Source organism: Protomyctophum parallelum, assembly GCF_964188405.1.
Source record: "Protomyctophum parallelum genome assembly, chromosome: 11".
Taxonomy (NCBI): domain Eukaryota; kingdom Metazoa; phylum Chordata; class Actinopteri; order Myctophiformes; family Myctophidae; genus Protomyctophum; species Protomyctophum parallelum.
The window spans coordinates 4,803,814-4,824,488 of record NC_139707.1 but is presented as its reverse complement, the minus strand read 5'-3'; the positions used below and the strand labels follow the sequence as shown (position 1 = coordinate 4,824,488).

Here is a 20,675-nt window from a genome sequence, read left to right as displayed (position 1 = left end):
TTTTCTAAAATAGCAGCTCGTAGCGCGGCACTCCGTGTGCTCACTCACTCACGAGAGCGAGTGGCCGTGATTTTGGTTATTGGAATCTGGCTCAGGGGTAGCCTCGCGGACCCAGGCATTTTGTTTAAAAAATGAAAGAAAAAGCCTGGGCGAATGACCCAGGAAATGTGCCACTGTAAGTTAACACTTGCTTTAGTGCTTTAGTTTACTAGTTTACGATTGTCAAAATAGCTTCACTGCAGGAGTGTTTCACTAACCTTTGAATAATCACCCGGTCTTGATTGTAACTCCATTTCACGGAAATCTGCCTTAAAATAGTGCCATCGTTTGTCATAGCGTCGAAAAATATTCCACTACCGTGAGCAGCAACAACAAGGGGACCAACCCCACATGGAAGCTGACATGACACCCCACATAGCCTGTGTCTGAGGGAAACCTTGTATCTCTTAATAGTTATCAAAAACGACGAACAAAACAATTAAAACACAACTCTTGTAACTCATGATTGGGAGGGAACAAATGCACAACAAATTTATTATGTGAATCTCATCTATTTATTGTAACTAAGTGTGTGTGTGTGTGTGTGTGTGTGTGTGTGTGTGTGTGTGTGTGTGTGTGTGTGTGTAGATGTTTTTAAGATGGATCCAGACTTCTTGGCCAATGAGGAGAAATATAAAACTCTGAAGAGAGGTGAGATCAAGTTAGACTACAACTTAAAACATTCATATCATAAGTAACTCTTAGTCTGTCTGTCTGTCTGACACTGTGTGTGTGTTTCTTCCCCCTCAGAGATCCTTGATGAAGGCAGCAGTGACTCTGGTGGAGACGGAGGCAGTGATGATGATGAAGATGATGAGGAGGAGGATGAGGAGCATGCAGAGGGAACAGAGGGTATGTTATTATTATTATTATTATTATTTAAGTAAATCTAATTTTATCCCACAATTTGTTTCACTCTGTTGCCAACTGCCTAAACTGTAATCCTGGGCGCTACTCTCTGCCAACCTGGGGAGAGCCCCCGAAGCCATGCTTCCTTCAATGCATGCTGCTTCTTTTCACCTGACGGAGCGGAGTATCCCCGGGTGAACGTAGCACGTGGAAGGAACACCTTGTTCCAACCAGTTCCAGGGGGAGGCAGTATAGAGAACAGGATTACAGGATTACCAACCCAACCCTAGGGGACACGGGGGGGAACATGCCAACTCCACACAGAAAGGCCCTTTCGCCAACCCCACCCAGGGTATGGGCACTGATAACGCAGAGGAGAGAACACGCCCACATAACAGCGGCCCCAGCGGGAATCAAACCCAGAACCTTCTAGCTGTTAAGCCCTAACCACACCAGAGGGTCTACAACTACTTGCAGCCATTATTCATAATGGCAGTTGCATTGGTGTGGTTTGTTTTGTAACAAGGAGTTGGTGTGGTTTGGGTCTTAGGCGACAGTGCTACCGACTGCACCACCGTGTCCGACACCTGACGGATGTTGATTAGACTTTATAGTGATGCTAGAGAGAGAGAGATTTTATGCATATTAATTAGACTTGTTACTTGTAAAGACTCTGTAGCTCCCAGTGGAAAACGTTACTCAAGAACAACGTTTCGAGCCGTATGGGGGGTCTTCGTCAGCGTGCTTCCATCTTGGACTTTATTTCAGACGTAATAAAGACTCAACATTTCTTTTTTTTTTGTTATCAAATGTTTTTTATTTTAAGACAAAAATCACAATAAGACACGTTAACATCATGAATGACTTAAAGAAAACAAAACACATAACAGCAAAAGCAAGGAACACAAAAACAAACAGTCCCACCCACCCTTCCCCCCCCCCCCCCCCCCCCCCCCCCCGAGACCAAAGATGCCACAAAATGTCATTACTCCTACTACTGTGCAATGGAAACAATAAATAAATAAATAATGATAATAATAATAATGATTAAACCATGCCCTTAACCAAATCTGCAATACCAGACCAAATCTCAATGTTTTCCTCTTTTGCACCATGCAATCTTGCTGTAGACATTTCTAGATAAATGATGTCTAGAAAGGTCAAAGCCCATTGGCGAAATGACAATGTATGAGGCGGTTTCCAGTGCGAAGCAACCATCTTCTTTGCGGCCGTTACACCAGCAAAGAAGACACGAATACGGGTGTTATTTAATGGCAACTGGGATACATCATTTAATAAGAATAGAGATGGGGAGGGTGTGATGTTAACTTGTAGAATAGTCGAAAGGTTAGTAGCAACCGAATTCCAAAATGTGAGGACACTCGGACACTCCCACACCATATGAAAGAATGTACCTATGGTGTTTAACGTGCAGAAAGTGCAGTTGTGATTATTTAAAATCGACTCAACATTTCTTTGTATGTGTTTCAGGAGAAGCGATGACTATATTTGATCAGACGGAAGTGAACCTGGTGGCATTTAGACGAACTATCTATCTCGCTATCCAGTCCAGGTAAACACAAACACACACACACACACACACACAGACACACACACACAGGCGGCACAGATACTGCAGTGTGATTCGCAATTTATACCCGGCCTGAACCTACTTTGTCTCTGATAGTCCCACAGATGAAATAAATGTGTTTATCCCATTCTGACCTGAGATCAGATTCTAAAAATGTCTATTACATCCTGACAGTTTCATTATTAACCCATTCTGACCTGAGATCAGATTCTAAAAATGTCAGTCGTTCTTCGATTTTTTTCAAAAATAGCAGACCTACAAGCTCGTATCGCGCCACTCGGTGGCGCGATATTAGCTTGTAGATCTGCTATTTTTCAATAGCTAAAGCATAACATGATGCCAACACCAAAATGGGTGCCCGGTCAGAATGGGTTATACCACAATCAGGAGTTTGTCGTAAGAGTCTGGCATTTTGGGTTGACGGTGTTCATCGACTCTGTTTCACTCGACTCATTTTCACTAGAGTTCTATTTGAAGACTCTCAGAGCTATGGGTTCCATGTGAACACCCAGTTATGAGTTCTACTTCTATTTGAACACACAGTTATAAAGGTCCTTGAAATCACAAATTCTGGCAAATACTGCCTTAGTGAGTACTTTAACACAATGCTGCTGGGACCATGCATTTCCCTCATTGACACAGTTTATAATGTAATGCAGGGGTAGGCAACCTTAGGCACCAGTGCCAACATTGGCACAAAGGAGGGTGATCACTGGCACACTGGCAAGTGTGTGAGAGAGTATTTTTGGTTTTAAATAAACTTAAAAAAAAAAATGCAGTCAAAAAAATGTCCCTCACATTAGTGTGTAAATTACATCCTGCATTCTACATTCATTAAAACTGAACTCTGCCCTGAGTCTAATGATCATTATAACAACGTGAAAGAAAATATTTAAAAAGAAGGAAAAAGGAAAAAATAGTTGACAAGCAAAATATGTTGGAATTTTTCCTGTGGTGTCATTAAAATTAATTAATGTTGATATGGCACACTGACGATCTAGAAAATAAAAACATGGCACTTCATTTAAAAAAGGTTGCAGACCCCTGATGTAATGTATACACCTTAGTTTTTCTATTTTTCTAATGTGTCTGCAATAAGCGTCATAGTGTCTACTGTCTATAAATTATGTACTACTGTATATTACTACTGTTAGTCAGACCAATTTATTCCCTGAAGGAAACGGGATTTAATGCACACCTTTCACAACACATTGTCGATTGGTATAATTTCCAACATGTTTTCGAATAGATGTACAATATGTGGTAACGTATTGCATGCAACTAACTGACTAGTATTGCATGTGTAGACCAATGATGAACATTGATTGATTCATCCGTAGCTTGGACTTTGAGGAATGCGCCCACAAACTGATCAAGATGGATTTTCCTGACAGTCAGACGGTAAGACACGCACATTATATAATGTACAATGACTGTAATTTAGGCATTTAGCAGACGCTCTTATTCCAGAGCCACTTACAATAAGCAAGGTAAACACCAGGTAATGCATCAAATGCATGGATCAAATTAATCTGGGATCATAAGTAAACCAAGTCTAAACGGTATAGTATTAACACATAATTAATCTCTACATTGAAACTATACACACTATAGGATGCCAGGTCAGCAAATGAACCTGGCATCTGTCTAAACAACATGCTATCTAAATTTAATGTTAAGCTTTGCATAAGCCTGCACGGTCGTCAATATTCAAACGGTTCACAGTCCCAAAGGTTTTGCTTTAGTCAATAGTTGTTTATGTCTCACGTTAAAGTTGATAAATCAATATAGATATTTGAACGAATTGAAAACAACAAAGAGAACTCTCTGTACTGTTAACGGCCTGTATTTAGACCGTGTACTTTGTGCAAGTGCTGCTGACTGACAACTCCTCCACTTCCAGTTCCAGGGAGTCTGGGACTGCATCGCGCTACTGTACATGCTGTCTAAACAGAGTCCATTCTGGCACTCATAACTCGGATATGAAATGTTCTTCACGGTGCGATCCACAGCTCCACAACACGCACAGCTCCGTCTCCACAGCTCCACAACACGCACAGCTCCGTCTCCGGCTCTCAGGAATTATTTATGAATGGCTGCTTTTGGGCAGCACGAGTAGTAGGGCAGACAGAACCCACTGGGAGAGCGCGTCGTTGTCATTTAAAGTCGTTGCAGTCACCCCTGTTTTTGTTAACCCATTCTGACCTGAGATCAGATTCATACGAGGTTTCCATTGGACACACATTGGTCTGATTGACCCATTCTGACCTGAGATCAGATTCTAAAAATGTCAGTCGTTCTTCAATAAAAAGAAAAATAGCAGACCTACAAGCTCGTAGGCGCGATATGAGCTTGTAGGTCTGCTATTTTTCAATAGCTAAAGCACAACATGATGCTGACACCAAAATGGGTTCCCGTTCAGAATGGGTTAAGGACTCGTTGGAGTCGTTGCTAATCAATTAGGGTTGGGCCAATATGCACGTTGTCACGCTGATTAGCATTTTGCACACGTTAATTAGGCTCCATCAATTTGTTTTGACCAGTAACAAGTCTTGGTTGCTAGGCCCATCATTGACCAGCAGATGGAGATGTTTTCTCACACACACACACCCTATTTGAATTGGTTTGAATTCAAGGTTTTACACGCATGTAAACTTTAAACAGCGTTTACATACATGGGCTCATACCATGTTTATGTTCATCTTCAGTTTGTGATTAGTATACTGTGCAAAATGAAATGACGTAAAATACGGTGCAAAACCTTTTTGTTATTACCATCATTATTATTGGTGGTATTCCCAATCTCTGCCTCCAGTGTCTCTGTCTACCTGCCTGTCTGTCTACCTGCCTGTCTGTCTACCTGCCTGTCTCCAGTGTCTCTGTCTACCTGCCTGTCTGTCTGCCTGCCTGTCTCCCGTTTTTCTTCTATAGTTGATTTAACCCATTCTGACCTGAGATCAGATTCATACGAGGTTTCCGCTGGACACACACTGGTCTGATTGACCCATTCTGACCTGAGATCAGATTTAAAAAAATGTCAGTCGTTCTTCGATTGTTCAAAAATAGCAGACCTACAAGCTCATAGCGCGCCACTCGGTGGCGCGCTATGAGCTTGTAGATCTGCTATTTTTCAATAGCTAAAGCATAACATGATGCTGACACCAAAATGCGTTCCCGTTCAGAATGGGTTAAAAGGTTCACTGAGGTGTTACTATAGTGTGTGTGTGTGTGTGTGTGTGTGTTTGTTCGCGAGTGCATGTCCATGTGCGTGTGATTGTCCTGAGGGCGTGTGTGTGTGTGTTCCCCTAATGGTTGCTTTTATCGTCTCTGAGCATCCAGCCGTGTGTGTGTGTGTGTGTGTGTGTGTGCGTGTGTGTGTGTGCGTGTGTGTGCGTGTGTGTGTGCGTGTGTGTGTGTGTGTGTGTGCGCGTGTGTGCGTGTGTGCGTGAGCGTTGGATGTGGGTCAGATAAAGAGTACTCTCTATCTGTGTACTCAGGCTGTGCTCTGTATTTATTTTGTTGTTTATTTATTTATTTAGTTTTAGTTGTGTTGTGTATAACAGTATTTTGTGTGGTCACAACGCCATGCTTCGCGCCACGTTGTGAGCTTGTGGATGAGCTTTAATGTGAACACAGGATTTCTCAAAGAGGATCCCTTTGAAAATCCACCTCTTCAGACTCCCATCTTAGCCCGTAGCCCTTGCACTGGTCTGGCCTCGACGATCTTACAGGCGTATGCAAAAGCTAATAATATGACATGAGGTGCTGTACAGTAACAATGTACAGTAATTAAGGAGGTGCCGTGGATGAAAACGGGTGTTTACCGGAAGGTCACCTGAGCTAAACATGTTTGAGAACCTCCTGTGTAGCAGTGTATCGTTTGTTGCTAGGTTACTAGTGTTAACAGCATGTTGTTGTACTTGAAGCAGGAGTTGTGTAATACTAGGGATGGACCTCCTCGAAAGCGGACACCCGAAATTACCCGATAACAAGCTTATTGAGTAGTATCTTTTTCAAATGTTTTTTTGTGGCTTTCGCCTTTTATTTTATACAAACATGTCTGTATTAAAGCGTATTGATACCTGCCAACCAGCGCTGCCCGGGTAAACGCAATTAAGCTTTTAACCCATTCTGAACGGGCACCCATTTTGGTGTTGGCATCATGTTATGCTTTATCTATTGACAAATAGAAGAACGACTGACATTTTTTAGAATCTGATCTCAGGTCAGAATGGGTTAATCAGACCAGTGTGTGTCCAGTCGGAAACCTCGTATGAATCTGATCTCAGGTCAGAATGGGTTAATGTGACTGTACACATTCATTCCGTCTGTTGGAATATAACTTTATTTGAAGGCCCACCAAGTAATATTACTGGTTCTGTTCAGAATTGATTCGCGTCTTTCCACAAAATAATAGAAAAACCCTCGCCAGTGGGCTCGATAAGAACCTGGATCGATAAGCCAGTTCGATAAGGTGCTCGTTATCAATGCAAATTAAATTAGCGCTCTACTCCATCCCTAGTAATATGTATTTATTGTGTTGTTATTATAACCGTGTGTGTGTGTGTTTGTGTATTTACAGAAGGAGTTGTGTAACATGATCCTGGACTGCTGCGCTCAACAGAGAACTTACGAGAAGTTCTTTGGTCTTCTGGCTGGGGTAAGACACGCACACACACATGCGCGCGCGCACGCGCGCGCGCGCACGCACACACACACACACACACACACACACACACACACACACACACACACACACACACACACACACACACACACACACACACACACACACACACACACACACACACACACACACACACACACAGAGAGAGAGAAGTCACGTATTCTCATGTGACTTGATACTGACTTTGTGCTGACGTCATTCCTCTGCCGAGTATGTTCTTGTGCCTCTGACGTTGCTGATTTGATGACTGATAAGTGTGTGTGTGTGTGTGTGTGTGTGTGTGTGTGTGTGTGTGTGTCTGTGTGCGTGCGTGCATGAAGAGGTTCTGCGTGCTGAAGAAGGACTACATGGAGTGTTTTGAGATGATCTTCTCAGAGCAGTATGAAACCATCCACCGTCTGGAGACCAACAAACTACGCAACGTCGCCAGAATGTTCGCCCATCTCCTCTACACCGACTCTGTGCCCTGGAGCGTATGTACACACATGCGCACGCAATACACACACACGCACACACACACACGCACGCACGCGCACACACTTCACTTATCCGGAAGTCCACTGAGTTGCAAAAAAACTACTTTCTGGCCTCGACGTCCAAACAGAAAAGTCCTGTCCGGTTGCATTAACCCATTCAGCATTGTGTTGAAAAATAGCAGATCTACAAGCTCATACAAGCTTGTAGATCTGCTATTTTTGAGAAATCGTGAATATGTGGCACAAGTCTTTGAATATGTTCTTTCAAAGCAACGTTTTTAAACAACATTTAACTCACTTTATTTGCCACTCGCTTTATGCATGCACATACCCTCTATTAGTCCTCGCTAATGCTCATTATAAGATGGTTACACTCACTGTAAATGGAGGACCAATTATACGAGCAGATTGCACCATTTTTGTCTACTGGTGATGTCTCATTGGTGGGCTGTGGACAGTTCAGAGAACTGCCGGCCAATTATATCATCGATGGGGATTCCTCCAAGCTAATAATAATAAAACTTTATTTGTATAGCACCTTTCATGACATGAAATGCAGCTCAAAGTGCTTTACAGAACAATGGAGAATAAAAGAAAAGCAAGGCAACGACATTAAAAAACAAGCAGTAATGCAGTACAGTGAGGACATGAATAACAAAAAATAAAAGATCAATTAAAGGCAATGTTGTAGAAGTGGGTCTTGAGCTGAGCTTTAAAAATGTCTACAGAGGCTGCCTGACGAAGGTACAATGGGAGTTTGTTCCATGCCGACGGCCCGTAGAAGCAAAAAGCTGCTTCCCCGTATTTTTTAGTTGCCATTTTTTTAGGCAAAGCGAGCAGGCCGGCGGTGGAAGACCTTAGGGGGGGGGCGGTTTGGGACATATTTAGGCAGGCAGTCATGTAGGTAGGAAGGTGCGAGACCATTGAGAGCTTTATAGACAAGTAAAAGAAACTAGAGCCTTTCTATTCCTGTAAACTTGACCGAAAGAATAAGGTCGCAAATACAAGCGGCCGGAATGAGTTTTCACAGACGGGTAGCTGGCATCTCCCTTAGAGATGGGGTGAGAAGAGAGGTTCAGTCAGACGTGAGAGACTCGGAGTAGAGTCACTGCTTCTTCTAAGGAGCCAGCTTAGGTGGTTCGGGGAATCCGGTTAGGATGCCTCTGGAGCGTCTCCCTTAGCGAGGTCCTCACTGCACGTCCCACTGGGAGGAGGAGACCCCGGGGGGGCAGACCAAGGACCACATGGAGGGATTATATCTCCAAAATGGTCTTGGAAACGCCTCATGATCCTCCCAGAATGTTTCTCTGGAGAGGGAAGTCTTTGCTTCATGTTTCTACTCAAAATAAATCACACTTGTGTGAAGTAAGGGGCTCCCACTGTGGCTGTGCCACATGGCGTCACGTCTGAGAGCCAGACGTCGGAGGAACTAGCGCCCTGTGGAGCGTCACCTTTTAACCCATTCTGAACGGGAACCCATTTTGGTGTCAGCATCGTGTTATGCTTTAGCTATTGAAAAATAGCAGATCTACAAGCTCATATCGCGCCACCGAGTGGCGCGATACGAGCTTGTAGGTCTGCTATTTTTTTTTAATCGAAGAACGACTGACACAGAAACATAGCTTTATCAGAAAACTGTCAGGATGTAGAAGACGTTTATAGAATCTGATCTAAGGTCAGAATGGGTTAAAAAGGTGTCTCTCTCTCTCTCTCTCTCTCTCTGTCTGTCTCTCAGGTGTTAGAGTGCATTAAAATCAGTGAAGAGACGACCACATCGTCCAGTCGCATCTTTGTGAAGATTCTCTTCCAGGAGCTCTGTGCCTATCTGGGCCTGCCCAAACTCAACGACCGGCTCAAAGACCCGTATGTACACACACACACACACACACACACACACGCACGCGCACACGCACACGCACACGCACACACATGCATGAGCTCTGTGCCCTATCTGACTCAAAGACCTGTATGCAACACAGACAAATGGAGAAGATGCTTATGTAAAAACAAATCTGTATGAAATTGTATAATTATAAAATATATTCACTAATATGTGTGTGTGTGTGTGTGTGTGTGTGTGTGTGTGTGTGTGTGTGTGTGTGTGTGTGTGTGTGTGTGTGTGTGTGTGTGTGTGTGTGTGTGTGTGTGTGTGTGTGTGTGTGTGTGTGTGTGTGTGTGTGTGTGTGTGTGTGTGTGTGTGTGTGCGTGTGCAGAACGTTGCAGTGCTTCTTTGAAGGCATGTTTCCCAGAGACAATCCCAGAAACACTCGTTTTGCGATCAACTTCTTCACTTCTATCGGCCTGGGAGGACTGACGTAAGACAACAGACACACACACACACACATATATATGAGGACTGACGTAAGACAACACTCACACACACATATATATCTATAGCCACATAATGTACATGAAATATATATATATATATAAATGTGCGATGTGACGGGGGGCGGGGCTCATTGACCGCCCACATTGTCATCTGGTGTCGGAAAAGTGTACTCCAGGACCCGCCGCCCAGTCTTTTAATATGGCGAGACTCTTACTTTAAAAGCCGCTTCAATCGGAAACCGAGAGTCAGGAAGTGAATTATCGCTATGTAACGGGTGCCGCGATTGTCATTTTATTTATTTATCCAAAACATTTTTTTTTTTAACCAAGGTTAAACTTGTTTAGAGAAATGAGCCGCAAGCAAGCTTGTTTTGGTCCAAAAAGAAGAATCCGAGAGATTACGATTTAGGATTCTAAAAACTGCGTTCCCACACTAACATAGGTGGATGTACGCAAAGCACCGACCTGACTGTGTCTCTGTCCGTCCGTCTGTCTGTCTGTCTGTGTCTGCCTGTCTGTGTCTCTACCGACCTGTCTGTCTGTCTGTCTGTCTGTCTCAGTGATGAGTTGAGGGAACACCTGAAGAACGCTCCTAAGATGATCATGACTCAGAACCAGGACGTGGAGTCGTCTGACTCGTCCGACTCCGGGTCGGATTCGGACTCGTCCAGCGATTCAGACTCCTCCTCCTCCTCCAGCAGCAGCAGCAGCAGTAGTAGCAGCAGCTCAGGTAAACGCACACACACACACACATGCACACGCACACGCACACGCACACACACACACACACACACACACACACACACACACACACACACACACACACACAGGGACGTGCAGAGAATGTTGGAGAGGAAGGCAGGGGCTGAATAAAAAGAGAGAAACAGCGGATCTACAAACCCTCTGACTGTAGATCAGCTATTTCCTGGGCGTGACCCTGCACTACTGGAGGTGTGGTGCACGACACAGAGGACAAAATCTTAACCCATTCTGACCTGAGATCAGATTCATACGAGGTTTCCACTGGACACACACTGGTCTGACGAACCCATTCTGACCTGAGATCAGATTCATACGAGGTTTCCACTGGACACACACTGGTCTGACGAACCCATTCTGACCTGAGATCAGATTCTAAAAATGTCAGTCGTTCTTCGATTTTTCAAAAATAGCAGACCTACAAGCTCGTAGCGCGCCACTCGGTGGCGCGCTATGAGCTTGTAGGTCTGCTATTTTTAAATAGCTAAAGCATAACATGATGCTGCCACCAAAATGGGTTCCCGTTCAGAATGGGCTAAAATGTAAAAATGTAGCGTTCAAGTTCAGGAGAGTTCAGAAAAAAAGGCAATTCTCCTCAATGCTGCTTTCGGGTACGGCATGGATTTGCATCTCTTTCACCATGTAGTAAATGCTGCGTTCATGGTCTGGAAAGGGCAGTTTTTTTACAGACGGGTAAAAGGGCAGGGGGTTGAAGTCCCCTGTCTACGGTATGTGTGCACCAGAGCCATAGAGTAAGACAGAGTTAGGACAACTCCCTTGTCGTAACTCACTTCATGGGGCTTCAGTCCAATGGCGGCTCTTCTACATAGACTTCTATTGGTACTCATTGCGAAGAGTGACAATGTCCTGGACAGGAGGTTGGCAGAATGCACTGGACTCTGGCAACAGCCCAGCTTTAATGATTTTTTAGTAATAGTACAACATAAACATTACAGAGACTTTAGTTGTCACTGAGCAATACTTTAAAACAGTTGTCATGTTGCACACATGCCTAGAATTAATGATATATTGCGCCTGTGACGCATGACTGTCATATAACACGACGTCGGACATTCACTCGGGAGGTGGTGATGTCACTGCCTGATGTCATAAATATCCTTTATAGAGCCTCTCTGCAGAACGTGAAACAGAGGCTCTACTGAACGTGAAAATTGATACCTTTGAAGAACGGAGTCCGCTGAAGTGAAATGGCCATCGACAGGGCTACAGCCAGGGCACTGAATACCGTCTGCTGAACTGAATACAGTCTGCTGAAGTGAAATGGCCATCGACAGGGCTACAGCCAGGGCACTGAATACCGTCCGCGAAACCAATGTCTACAAGGAGGAGGTCGGGAAGGAGCGCAAGTGGCAGGCCATCCACAGGCGCTTCAACGACTTATTGAGAAATAAGCAGCGCGAGATGGAACAACAAGAGTGCCTGTCCGAAGAGGAGGAGGAGGAGAACCCCCCGTTCTCTTTAGCCATCGAGGGGCCTCGAATGCATTGTGGAGACATGAGAAGGTCTCGGATGGATTCAGGAGCCATGGAAGGGCCTCGGATGCACTCAGGAGCCATGGAAGGGCCTCGGATGCACTCAGGAGCCATGGAAGGGCCTCGGATGCACTCAGGAGCCATGGAAGGGCCTCGGATGCATTCAGGAGTCGTGGATGACCCTCGGATGCACTCAGGAGCCGTGGATGACCCTCGGATGCACTCAGGAGTCGTGGATGACCCTCGGATGCACTCAGGAGTCGTGGATGACCCTCGGATGCATTCAGGAGTCGTGGATGACCCTCGGATGCATTCAGGAGTCGTGGATGACCCTCGGATGCGTTCAGGAGTCGTGGATGACCCTCGGATGTGTTCGGGAGACGTGGACGGACCTCGGATGCATTCAGGAGACCCGGACGGGCCTCAAACGGGTTCAGGAGCCACGGACGTCGTGGCTCGCACGAAGACTAGTCGGAGGAGGGGGCTAAAAGAACGTCCGCTGACGAGCGGCCAGGAGATAGGATGGCTGCTCTCGGACAAGACGCTGAACCGGACGGACCGCTACATCGACCTCCATGTGTGGAAGAACACGGACGGATGGGAAGAAGAGGAAGAAGAAGAAGAGCCCTTCGACTTCTCGCTGTTTGACAGCGACCTGTCGGACCGGCTCCCCCCCGGGCGGCGTCGACACACCAAACCTAGGCTGTAGTTTTGGACGTTTGTTTAGATTTTTGTTTTTGTTTTTCATGTTTTAGTTTTGATTTTTTTTTTTTCTAAAGCGGATTTGTTTGTTCAGTTTAGTTTAACCCATTCTGACCGGGCACCCATTTTGGTGTCGGCATCATGTTATGCTTTCGCTATTTAAAAATAGCAGACCTACAACATTTTTAGAATCTGATCTCAGGTCAGAATGGGTTCATCAGACCAGTGTGTGTCCGGCGGAAACCTCGTATGAATCTGATCTCAGGTCAGAATGGGTTAATGTTTTATAGTTCTTTGAAAAGGATTTATTCTAGTTAACTTTGTGTTGCTTTTAGTCATTCTTGAGTGCCGCTCCAACACGTATGCGTATGTGTGTTGCAGCACGAGTCTGTGTCCATTAGTCTATTTCAGTTGCGATTGTTCGATTACGTAATCATTACGTCATTAACTCATTTTATTATCTATATATTCTAACTTTTTTTTCCCCCCCATGTAAATTAGCATCCTACAAAAGCATAAAATGTTGCAGATCCACAAGCTTGAAATGTGGCGGAAAACTGTGTGTTGAGATTTACATGTGCTATTTATGAACATTTTATTTCCTCTCTAAACCACTGGTACAGTAACTCAGACCACCATCGGTCCATATTGACCTATTTACAGCACGATTATTATGGCACAAATAATTATTTTGGTCAGTTATTCACTGAGTTTAGTGGCGTAGACGGACACACTGCTTTCACATTCATGGTATAGGTATTTCAGAAAACTGTTCTGATTTAGAATATTTTTTTAATTATCTGCCTCAGGTCTAAGTGGGTTAAAAATGTTTTTTGTGAGCTTGTAGATCTGCTATTTCCATTCAAAATGGCGAAATCGAATAAAATAATTAATCCCCATCATGGAATTTGGACTGAAATTCAGGAACCTGAAGGCAGGAGCCTAGGGCAGGAGCCTAGGGAGCGCTTGACTTGGCATTTTGCAGTGAAGCATTCTACAGGCTGAGCACACAAAAATGAAAATAATTGGACAATTACGTGAATTGAATCCTGGCATGCCAAAATTGTGCCGATACAGAGTACCGATCCGATACCCCCCACAAAGAAACGTAATAACCTATTAAGCTGTATGCCTCACTGTGTGGAGTCTGGAATCATTCTTTTGTGTAAGGCAACATCAAGGCTTGACTTAAACATTACTTTACCAACTTTGTAAAACAAAATGTAACAAACACAGATATAAATGCACTGAATTATTTATTAAATAACTGTGCAACAATTAGACCAGGTTAATGTGTGCGCAGGCTAGCCTGGCTGCATTCCACATGTTATACTGTCAATACTACACTGCTGTGTCACAGAGGAGGTAGAGTTGTTTTCATACTGTAATTACACATAATTATCGGATCGGATCGGATCGGATAATGGATCGGCCACCGATCCGATACCCAATCTAGAATTTTAGCCTGGATCGGCGCCGATCTCCGATACGAGTATCGGATCGGTGCATCCCTACGCTAAACCCAAACCCAAAAGTGATTGTCCAATGCCAATCCAAATAGTTTAGCATATATCCATAGCTGTGACCATAGCTATGATGCATGTTGGATTAGCATGTATAACCCATTCTGACCTGAGATCAGATTCATACGAGGTTTCCACCGGACACACACTGGTCTGATGAACCCAATCTGACCTGAGATCAGATTATAAAAATGTCAGTCGTTCTTCGATTTTATTCAAAAATAGCAGACCTACAAGCTCGTATCGCGCCACTCGGTGGCGCGATATGAGCTTGTAGATCTGCTATTTTTCAATAGCTAAAGCATAACATGATGCCAACACCAAAATGGGTGCCCGGTCAGAATGGGATAAAGACCATAATTTGGACAACAGAGTGACAAGTTTCACACAGTTGTCTTTATTTTTCAATGCTCACACAAATGGAAACAAGCCATAGTGTTTTCTTGCCTCCTTGGGCTCAATTCTTGTATTTGTATTAAACCGTACTTTTCCTTACAAACTGTTATAAAGTATTAAATTAAAAGAAAAAACCTCAAACTTCTTAGTGAGTGCAAATGGACGTGAAAACAAAAACATCCTCAAATACCAATACAATGCTGCTGATACTTTATCATCAATAAACAATTAACGCATCGTGATATGCACGCATGCATCTCATAGATGCACGCATGCATCTCATAGATGCACGCATGCATCTCATAGATGCATCTGCATGTCTAACAGCTATATGGGGTCCGCTGAGCCTGAGTCCAAAACATAAATACAACGCTGTCGTGTCCAGTCCAGATGTGAGCAACCTACCTACTGTATAAAGCCACTGGCCGCTTGGGCAATTAACGCTTGTCAACGTGTTCTGTTGTTGACTTTTCGCTGACGAGAAAACCCTCTCAGTCCCTCTGGTGCCGCCGGGTAAACAAAACACAGATGGCTGGCTAACTTGTTAGCCGTGCCAGTGGAGGAGGAGGAGGCTGTAAACTTAATTTCTCCAGGCCAATAATGGATTCAATAATTCCAATAACTCTGCAGGCTACAGCAGCCAGCACTGCCTACTGTAGCAGCAGTCAAGTTTGAGCACTTGAGCAGCGAGCGCTGAGACCACTTCCGTCGGTACACATAAAACGTGCGCGTGCGGAGAAAGACAGTTATTTAATGAAACTCAAGATTATAACGTCCTGTCTCGCTGGCGCCGTGTATAGGCTGCACGGCTATTCCTGTGTGTGTGTGTGTGTGTGTGTGTGTGTGTGTGTGTGTGTGTGTGTGTGTGTGTGTGTGTGTGTGTGTGTGTGTGTGTGTGTGTGTGTGTGTGTGTGTGCGTGTGCGTGTGCGTGTGCGTGTGCGTGTGCGTGTGCGTGTGCGTGTGCGTGTGCGTGTGCGCGTGCGCGTGCGCGCGTGTGTGTGTGCGCGCGCGCGCGCAATGAAAAGTACTCGGCAGGCGAAATGGCGAATTCGAATTTCGAACGGTGTAATTGTAATAGTTTGGAACAAACCAAGTAGTGTGGAAGAACAATGTTGACTTAACTAAGAGATTCGCTGAGTAAGCGATATTTTATGTACAGTGATTTAGAAGGAATAAGCAAAATCGTGAGGCGAAGATTCCTCTCCTTGTGTTTTTCTCCTGCGGACAGGACTGTCAGGGAGACTCGGAGATCAGAGCAGCACAGGGGAGTGGCTTAAAAGACAGGGTAGTAGTTGCCAGGTTGGCGAATTGTAAGCGAGTCGTACTGTGTGTTGAATGGCATTTGTGGGCTTGTGAATGAATTTTCTCACATGTAATTTGTGCTCACTTGCATACCGAGTGGCGCGCTACGAGCTTGTAGGTCTGCTATTTTTGAAAAATCGAAGAACGACTGACATTTCTTAGAATCTGATCTCAGGTCAGAATGGGTTAATCAGACCAGTGTGTGTCCAGTGGAAACCTCGTATCAAATCTGATCTCAGGTCAGAATGGGTTAAGGGTGGAAAAAATCACGGCACCCCATCTTTAAGTAAAGTAAACACAAAACATTTTAATGTTTTCCAGACTCCGACTCCAAACGTAAGAAGAAACGCAAAGAGAAAAAAACGGAAAGCAAGAAGAGCAAGAAGACGACCAAGAAGAAGAGCAAGAAGAAGCAGGCCGTCCGTCCGGCCGTCCGTCGGCGCGAAGACGGCAGAATCGTGGAGGACGAGGGTGGCGAGGGAGCCAAGCCCGAGGCCCGCCCCCCGCGGAAGGAGCGCGCACGTGACCCCGAGGAGCACGAGGTCACACACACGGACGTCCGGGGGAGGGAAAGGAACGGAGAGAGAGACAGGGGGAGGGACGGAGAGAGAGACAAAGGCAGAGACGGAGAGAGAGACAAAGGGGACAAAGGGAGGGACGGGGAGAGAGAAAGGGGGAGGGAGGGAGAGAGAGACAAGGGCAGGGACGGAGAAAAAGACAAAGTGAGGGACGGAGAGAGGGACAAAGGGAGGGACGGACAGAGAGATCAGAGGCCCAATATCAGGGACAAAGAGAGGGAGCAGACTCCAGAGGAGAGGGGAAGAGGAGAGAGAGACAGGAGAGCGAGGGACGGAGACAGAGAGAACGTGAGGGACGCAGAGAGAGACAGAGGCAGGGACGCAGAGAGAGACAGGCCAAAGGTCAGGGACAAAGCCAGAGAGCCGTCCCCAGAGGAGAGAGGCAGGGACGGAGAGAGAGACAGGCCAAAGGTCAGGGACAAAGCCAGAGAGCCGTCCCCAGAGGAGAGAGGCAGGGACGCAGAGAGAGACAGGCCAAAGGTCAGGGACAAAGCCAGAGAGCCGTCCCCAGAGGAGAGAGGCAGGGACGCAGAGAGAGACAGGCCAAAGGTCAGGGACAAAGCCAGAGAGCCGTCCCCAGAGGAGAGAGGCAGAGGACAGAGGGAAAGGTCCCGGGAGAGAGACGGACAGAGAGACAGAGCCAAGGATGGAGGGAGGGACGGAGAGAGAGACAGGGGGAGGGACGGAGAGAGGGACAGGGGGAGGGACAGGCCAAATATCAGGGACGAAGAGAGGGAGCGGTCCTCAGAGGAGAGGGGGAGAGGAGGAGAGCGAGACAGGTCCCAGGAGAGAGGAGGAGGAGGAGGAGGAGGAGGAGGAGGGAGAGACGGATGTAAGGAGGGGGAGAAGGGAGAGGACGACAGGAAAGAGAAGAGAGACAGGAGGGAGGAGAAGGAGAGAGACAAGGAGAACCGTGAGAGGAACCGACGCAGGGAGGTGTCGCCTCACCGGCGGAGATGAAACACATCCATCTTTCTTTTTTACATTATTTTCTAGAAGGAAAAAAAAAATCTGTGGTTCTCAAAACGATTCAATGTCATGAATAAAGACGCCCATGACTCTGAGCACGGTGTGTGCGTTACGGTGGTAACGTCGTTGTGTACTGTACAGTACGCTCTCAAGAGTTGTATGAACTGTAAAAAAACATAAAGGGTTCATTTGGAACCTCCTCGAGGGTCCCCGCCCCCCCGGACCACACTGTTGAGACCTACTGCTCTAAGTGTTTGTCCTTTTCCATCCCATCATGCAGTCCGTCTGGTCTGTTCTAGTCTAGTCTTAGTCTTAGTCTTAGCATAGCATTAGTTCTAGCTTTTAGGACAGTATATAAATTAGTACAATCTCAACCTCTTGCACTTTGAGGACCCTCAGGCCCCTTTACCAACCAGGAAAGAACCGCTTCCGTTCTTTTTTTTCCCGAAGGAATATTGAACTCGCTGAAGCTCAGTCTTGGAACCTTTGGTGCTTTCACAGAACGGGCAGCCAAGCATTTCCATTGAACCAGTTCAGAGTGTTTCCACTGAAAATTAAATATAAAACCCCCAAAAAATCCCACTCGTGTGAAGTGAGGGGCGCTAATATTAAAGTCTGACTCATGTTGATTAGGTGATGTAATGGTGACAAACGGTGCAAACATTAAACGCCGTTAACAATAAAGATATGACGTAAATGACACATTATGACGTAAATTTTCCCTTCCAATCGTCAATGCGTTTACAAAACAAACATTGTACTAAAGACGAACATTAAACCTGTTTATAGCAGGGGGCTAGCACCCCTCAAAAAGGCTGCCGTTTCCGTGAAAAAGCACCAAGGTTCCAACAAGAATCTAGAACGGAACCAGTTCAAGAACCAAAGTTATGTTTTGTTGTAAAAGGAGGCCTCAGTGTGATGTGCATTAGGCTACGGACCCCCCATTTGATACAAATGTTCCAGACCCCTAAGGGTCTGTTTGGACCTGATTGAACACCCATGGTTGTAGTATCAGTGTATTGTTGGTGATAGATTAAAATCTCTGCGATACGAGTATTGTGGGTGTTTGTTTTGGGGTTTTTTTTTTATCGTGATAAATGATTATTATCGTCCCATCCCATTCCGTGAACAGGATACGGGGTTTGCCAAACCCAGGACTATGCTTCTGTCTGCAAGGAGCCCATACAGTAGATTCCTATAGTCGTATAGTTTAGAATCAGTGTAGTGTAGTTTAGACAAAGACTAGAATTAACCACTTCAACCCCAGCATTCATATTCTGGGGGGGGGGGGGGGGGGGTGGATTAGCCACAAAATAGCAGATCTACAAGGTCAAAACACGTGCTGTGTGGCGTGTTTTGAGCTTGTAGATTGGTTATTCTGTGATGAGATTTGGTTTCGATGGAAAGTTTACAGTTTACTCTAAGTCTAGAGGGTTTCAGTGGTTACGGACCGTTCACGTTCTCTCTCTCACACACAGTATCTCTGTCTGTAGTATGTCAGTCATTTTTGTATCCGATAGCATCACTTTATTGCCGTCTTTGTCGATATATTTTGTTTTGTAATGATTAAATTGTTACGCTTTGGTGCAGAAAAAAATAAATAAACGTTAAAATTATTTCCACTGTCGTGTGTGTGTGTGTGTGTGTGTGTGTGTGTGTGTGTGTGTGTGTGTGTGTGTGTGTGTGTGTGTGTGTGTGTGTGTGTGTGTGTGTGTGTGTGTGTGTGTGTGTGTGTGTGTGTGTGTGTGTGTGTGTGTGTGTGTGTGTGTGTGTGTGTGTGTGTGTGTGTGTGTGTGTGTCACGGACAAAAATAAATACTTTAAATACATTTCAATAAGTTTGAGCTTGAAGATGTGCACGCAACGTAAAGAAATGGAGATACAAGGTTTCTGCCAGACAGCTTCTATGTAAAGAAATGGAGATACAAGGTTTCTGCCAGACAGCTTCTATGTAAACGTAAAGAAATGGAGATACAAGGTTTCTGCCAGACAGCTTCTATGTAAACGTAAAGAAATGGAGATACAAGGTTTCTGCCAGACAGCTTCTATGTAAAGAAATGGAGATACAAGGTTTCTGCCAGACAGCTTCTATGTAAACGTAAAGAAATGGAGATACAAGGTTTCTGCCAGACAGCTTCTATGTAAACGTAAAGAAATGGAGATACAAGGTTTCTGCCAGACAGCTTCTATGTAAACGTAAAGAAATGGAGATACAAGGTTTCTGCCAGACAGCTTCTATGTAAACGTAAAGAAATGGAGATACAAGGTTTCTGCCAGACAGCTTCTATGCATTCTATTTCTATGTTGAATCTAGAGTTGCTTGCGGCTCCCACCAGTGGTGGAAAGTATTACTAAGTACTTACTACTTTTACTTAAGTACAATTTTGAGGTATTTGTACTTTACGTCAGTATTTACAAACATTTGTACTTTTACTTCACTAGAATTATTTGGAAACTTTAGTTACTTTGACGATTTTGATTAGAAAACATACATTAACCACTTCAACCCTATACATTTTGGCCATTTGAAAATAACCGATCTACAAGCTCGCAATGCGTCGCGTTGCGACGCATTGTGAGCTTGTAGATCGGCTATTTTCAATAGACTTTGTACACATTTTGAACTTCTGAAGTGGGACATTCTGCAATATGAGTACTTTTACTTGCAGTACTTTTAAGTACATTTTGATGCTGATACTTTTGTACTTTTACTTGTAACGTAGTAAAAAAGTAGTTCTAAATTGCAGTATTTGTACTTTTACTTAACCCATTCTGACCGGGCACCCATTTTGGTGTCGGCATCATGTTATGCTTTAGCTATTGAAAAATAGCAGATCTACAAGCTTGTAGGTCTGCTATTTTTGAAAAATCGAAGAGCGACTGACATTTTTTAGAATCTGATCTCAGGTCAGAATGGGTTCATCAGACCAGCGTGTGTCCAGTGCGGAAACCTCGTATGAATCTGATCTCAGGTCAGAAT

General features: G+C 44.8%; 1 protein-coding gene and 1 long non-coding RNA gene across 2 annotated transcripts in view; both read left to right on the top strand.

The window, feature by feature from the left end:
- Nucleotides 1-17,687, top strand: part of cwc22 (CWC22 spliceosome associated protein homolog) — a gene marked incomplete at its 3' end in the record, with an annotated part of 30,980 nt that extends 13,293 nt beyond the window's left edge. The window contains exons 11-20 of the mRNA XM_083776077.1: nt 628-690; nt 790-891; nt 2,380-2,461; nt 3,820-3,880; nt 7,062-7,139; nt 7,487-7,639; nt 9,378-9,505; nt 9,856-9,957; nt 10,534-10,703; nt 16,471-17,687. Of these exons, the coding sequence (XP_083632203.1) occupies nt 628-690; nt 790-891; nt 2,380-2,461; nt 3,820-3,880; nt 7,062-7,139; nt 7,487-7,639; nt 9,378-9,505; nt 9,856-9,957; nt 10,534-10,703; nt 16,471-17,687 (2,156 nt within the window). The remainder of the gene's footprint in view (nt 1-627; nt 691-789; nt 892-2,379; nt 2,462-3,819; nt 3,881-7,061; nt 7,140-7,486; nt 7,640-9,377; nt 9,506-9,855; nt 9,958-10,533; nt 10,704-16,470) is intronic.
- Nucleotides 17,688-18,473: 786 nt separating this feature from the next.
- Nucleotides 18,474-19,314, top strand: LOC310867368. Its single transcript, XR_014570001.1, has 2 exons — nt 18,474-18,673; nt 18,706-19,314. It is a non-coding gene; the product is annotated as an uncharacterized lncRNA (long non-coding RNA).
- The last annotated feature ends 1,361 nt before the right edge of the window (nt 19,315-20,675 follow it).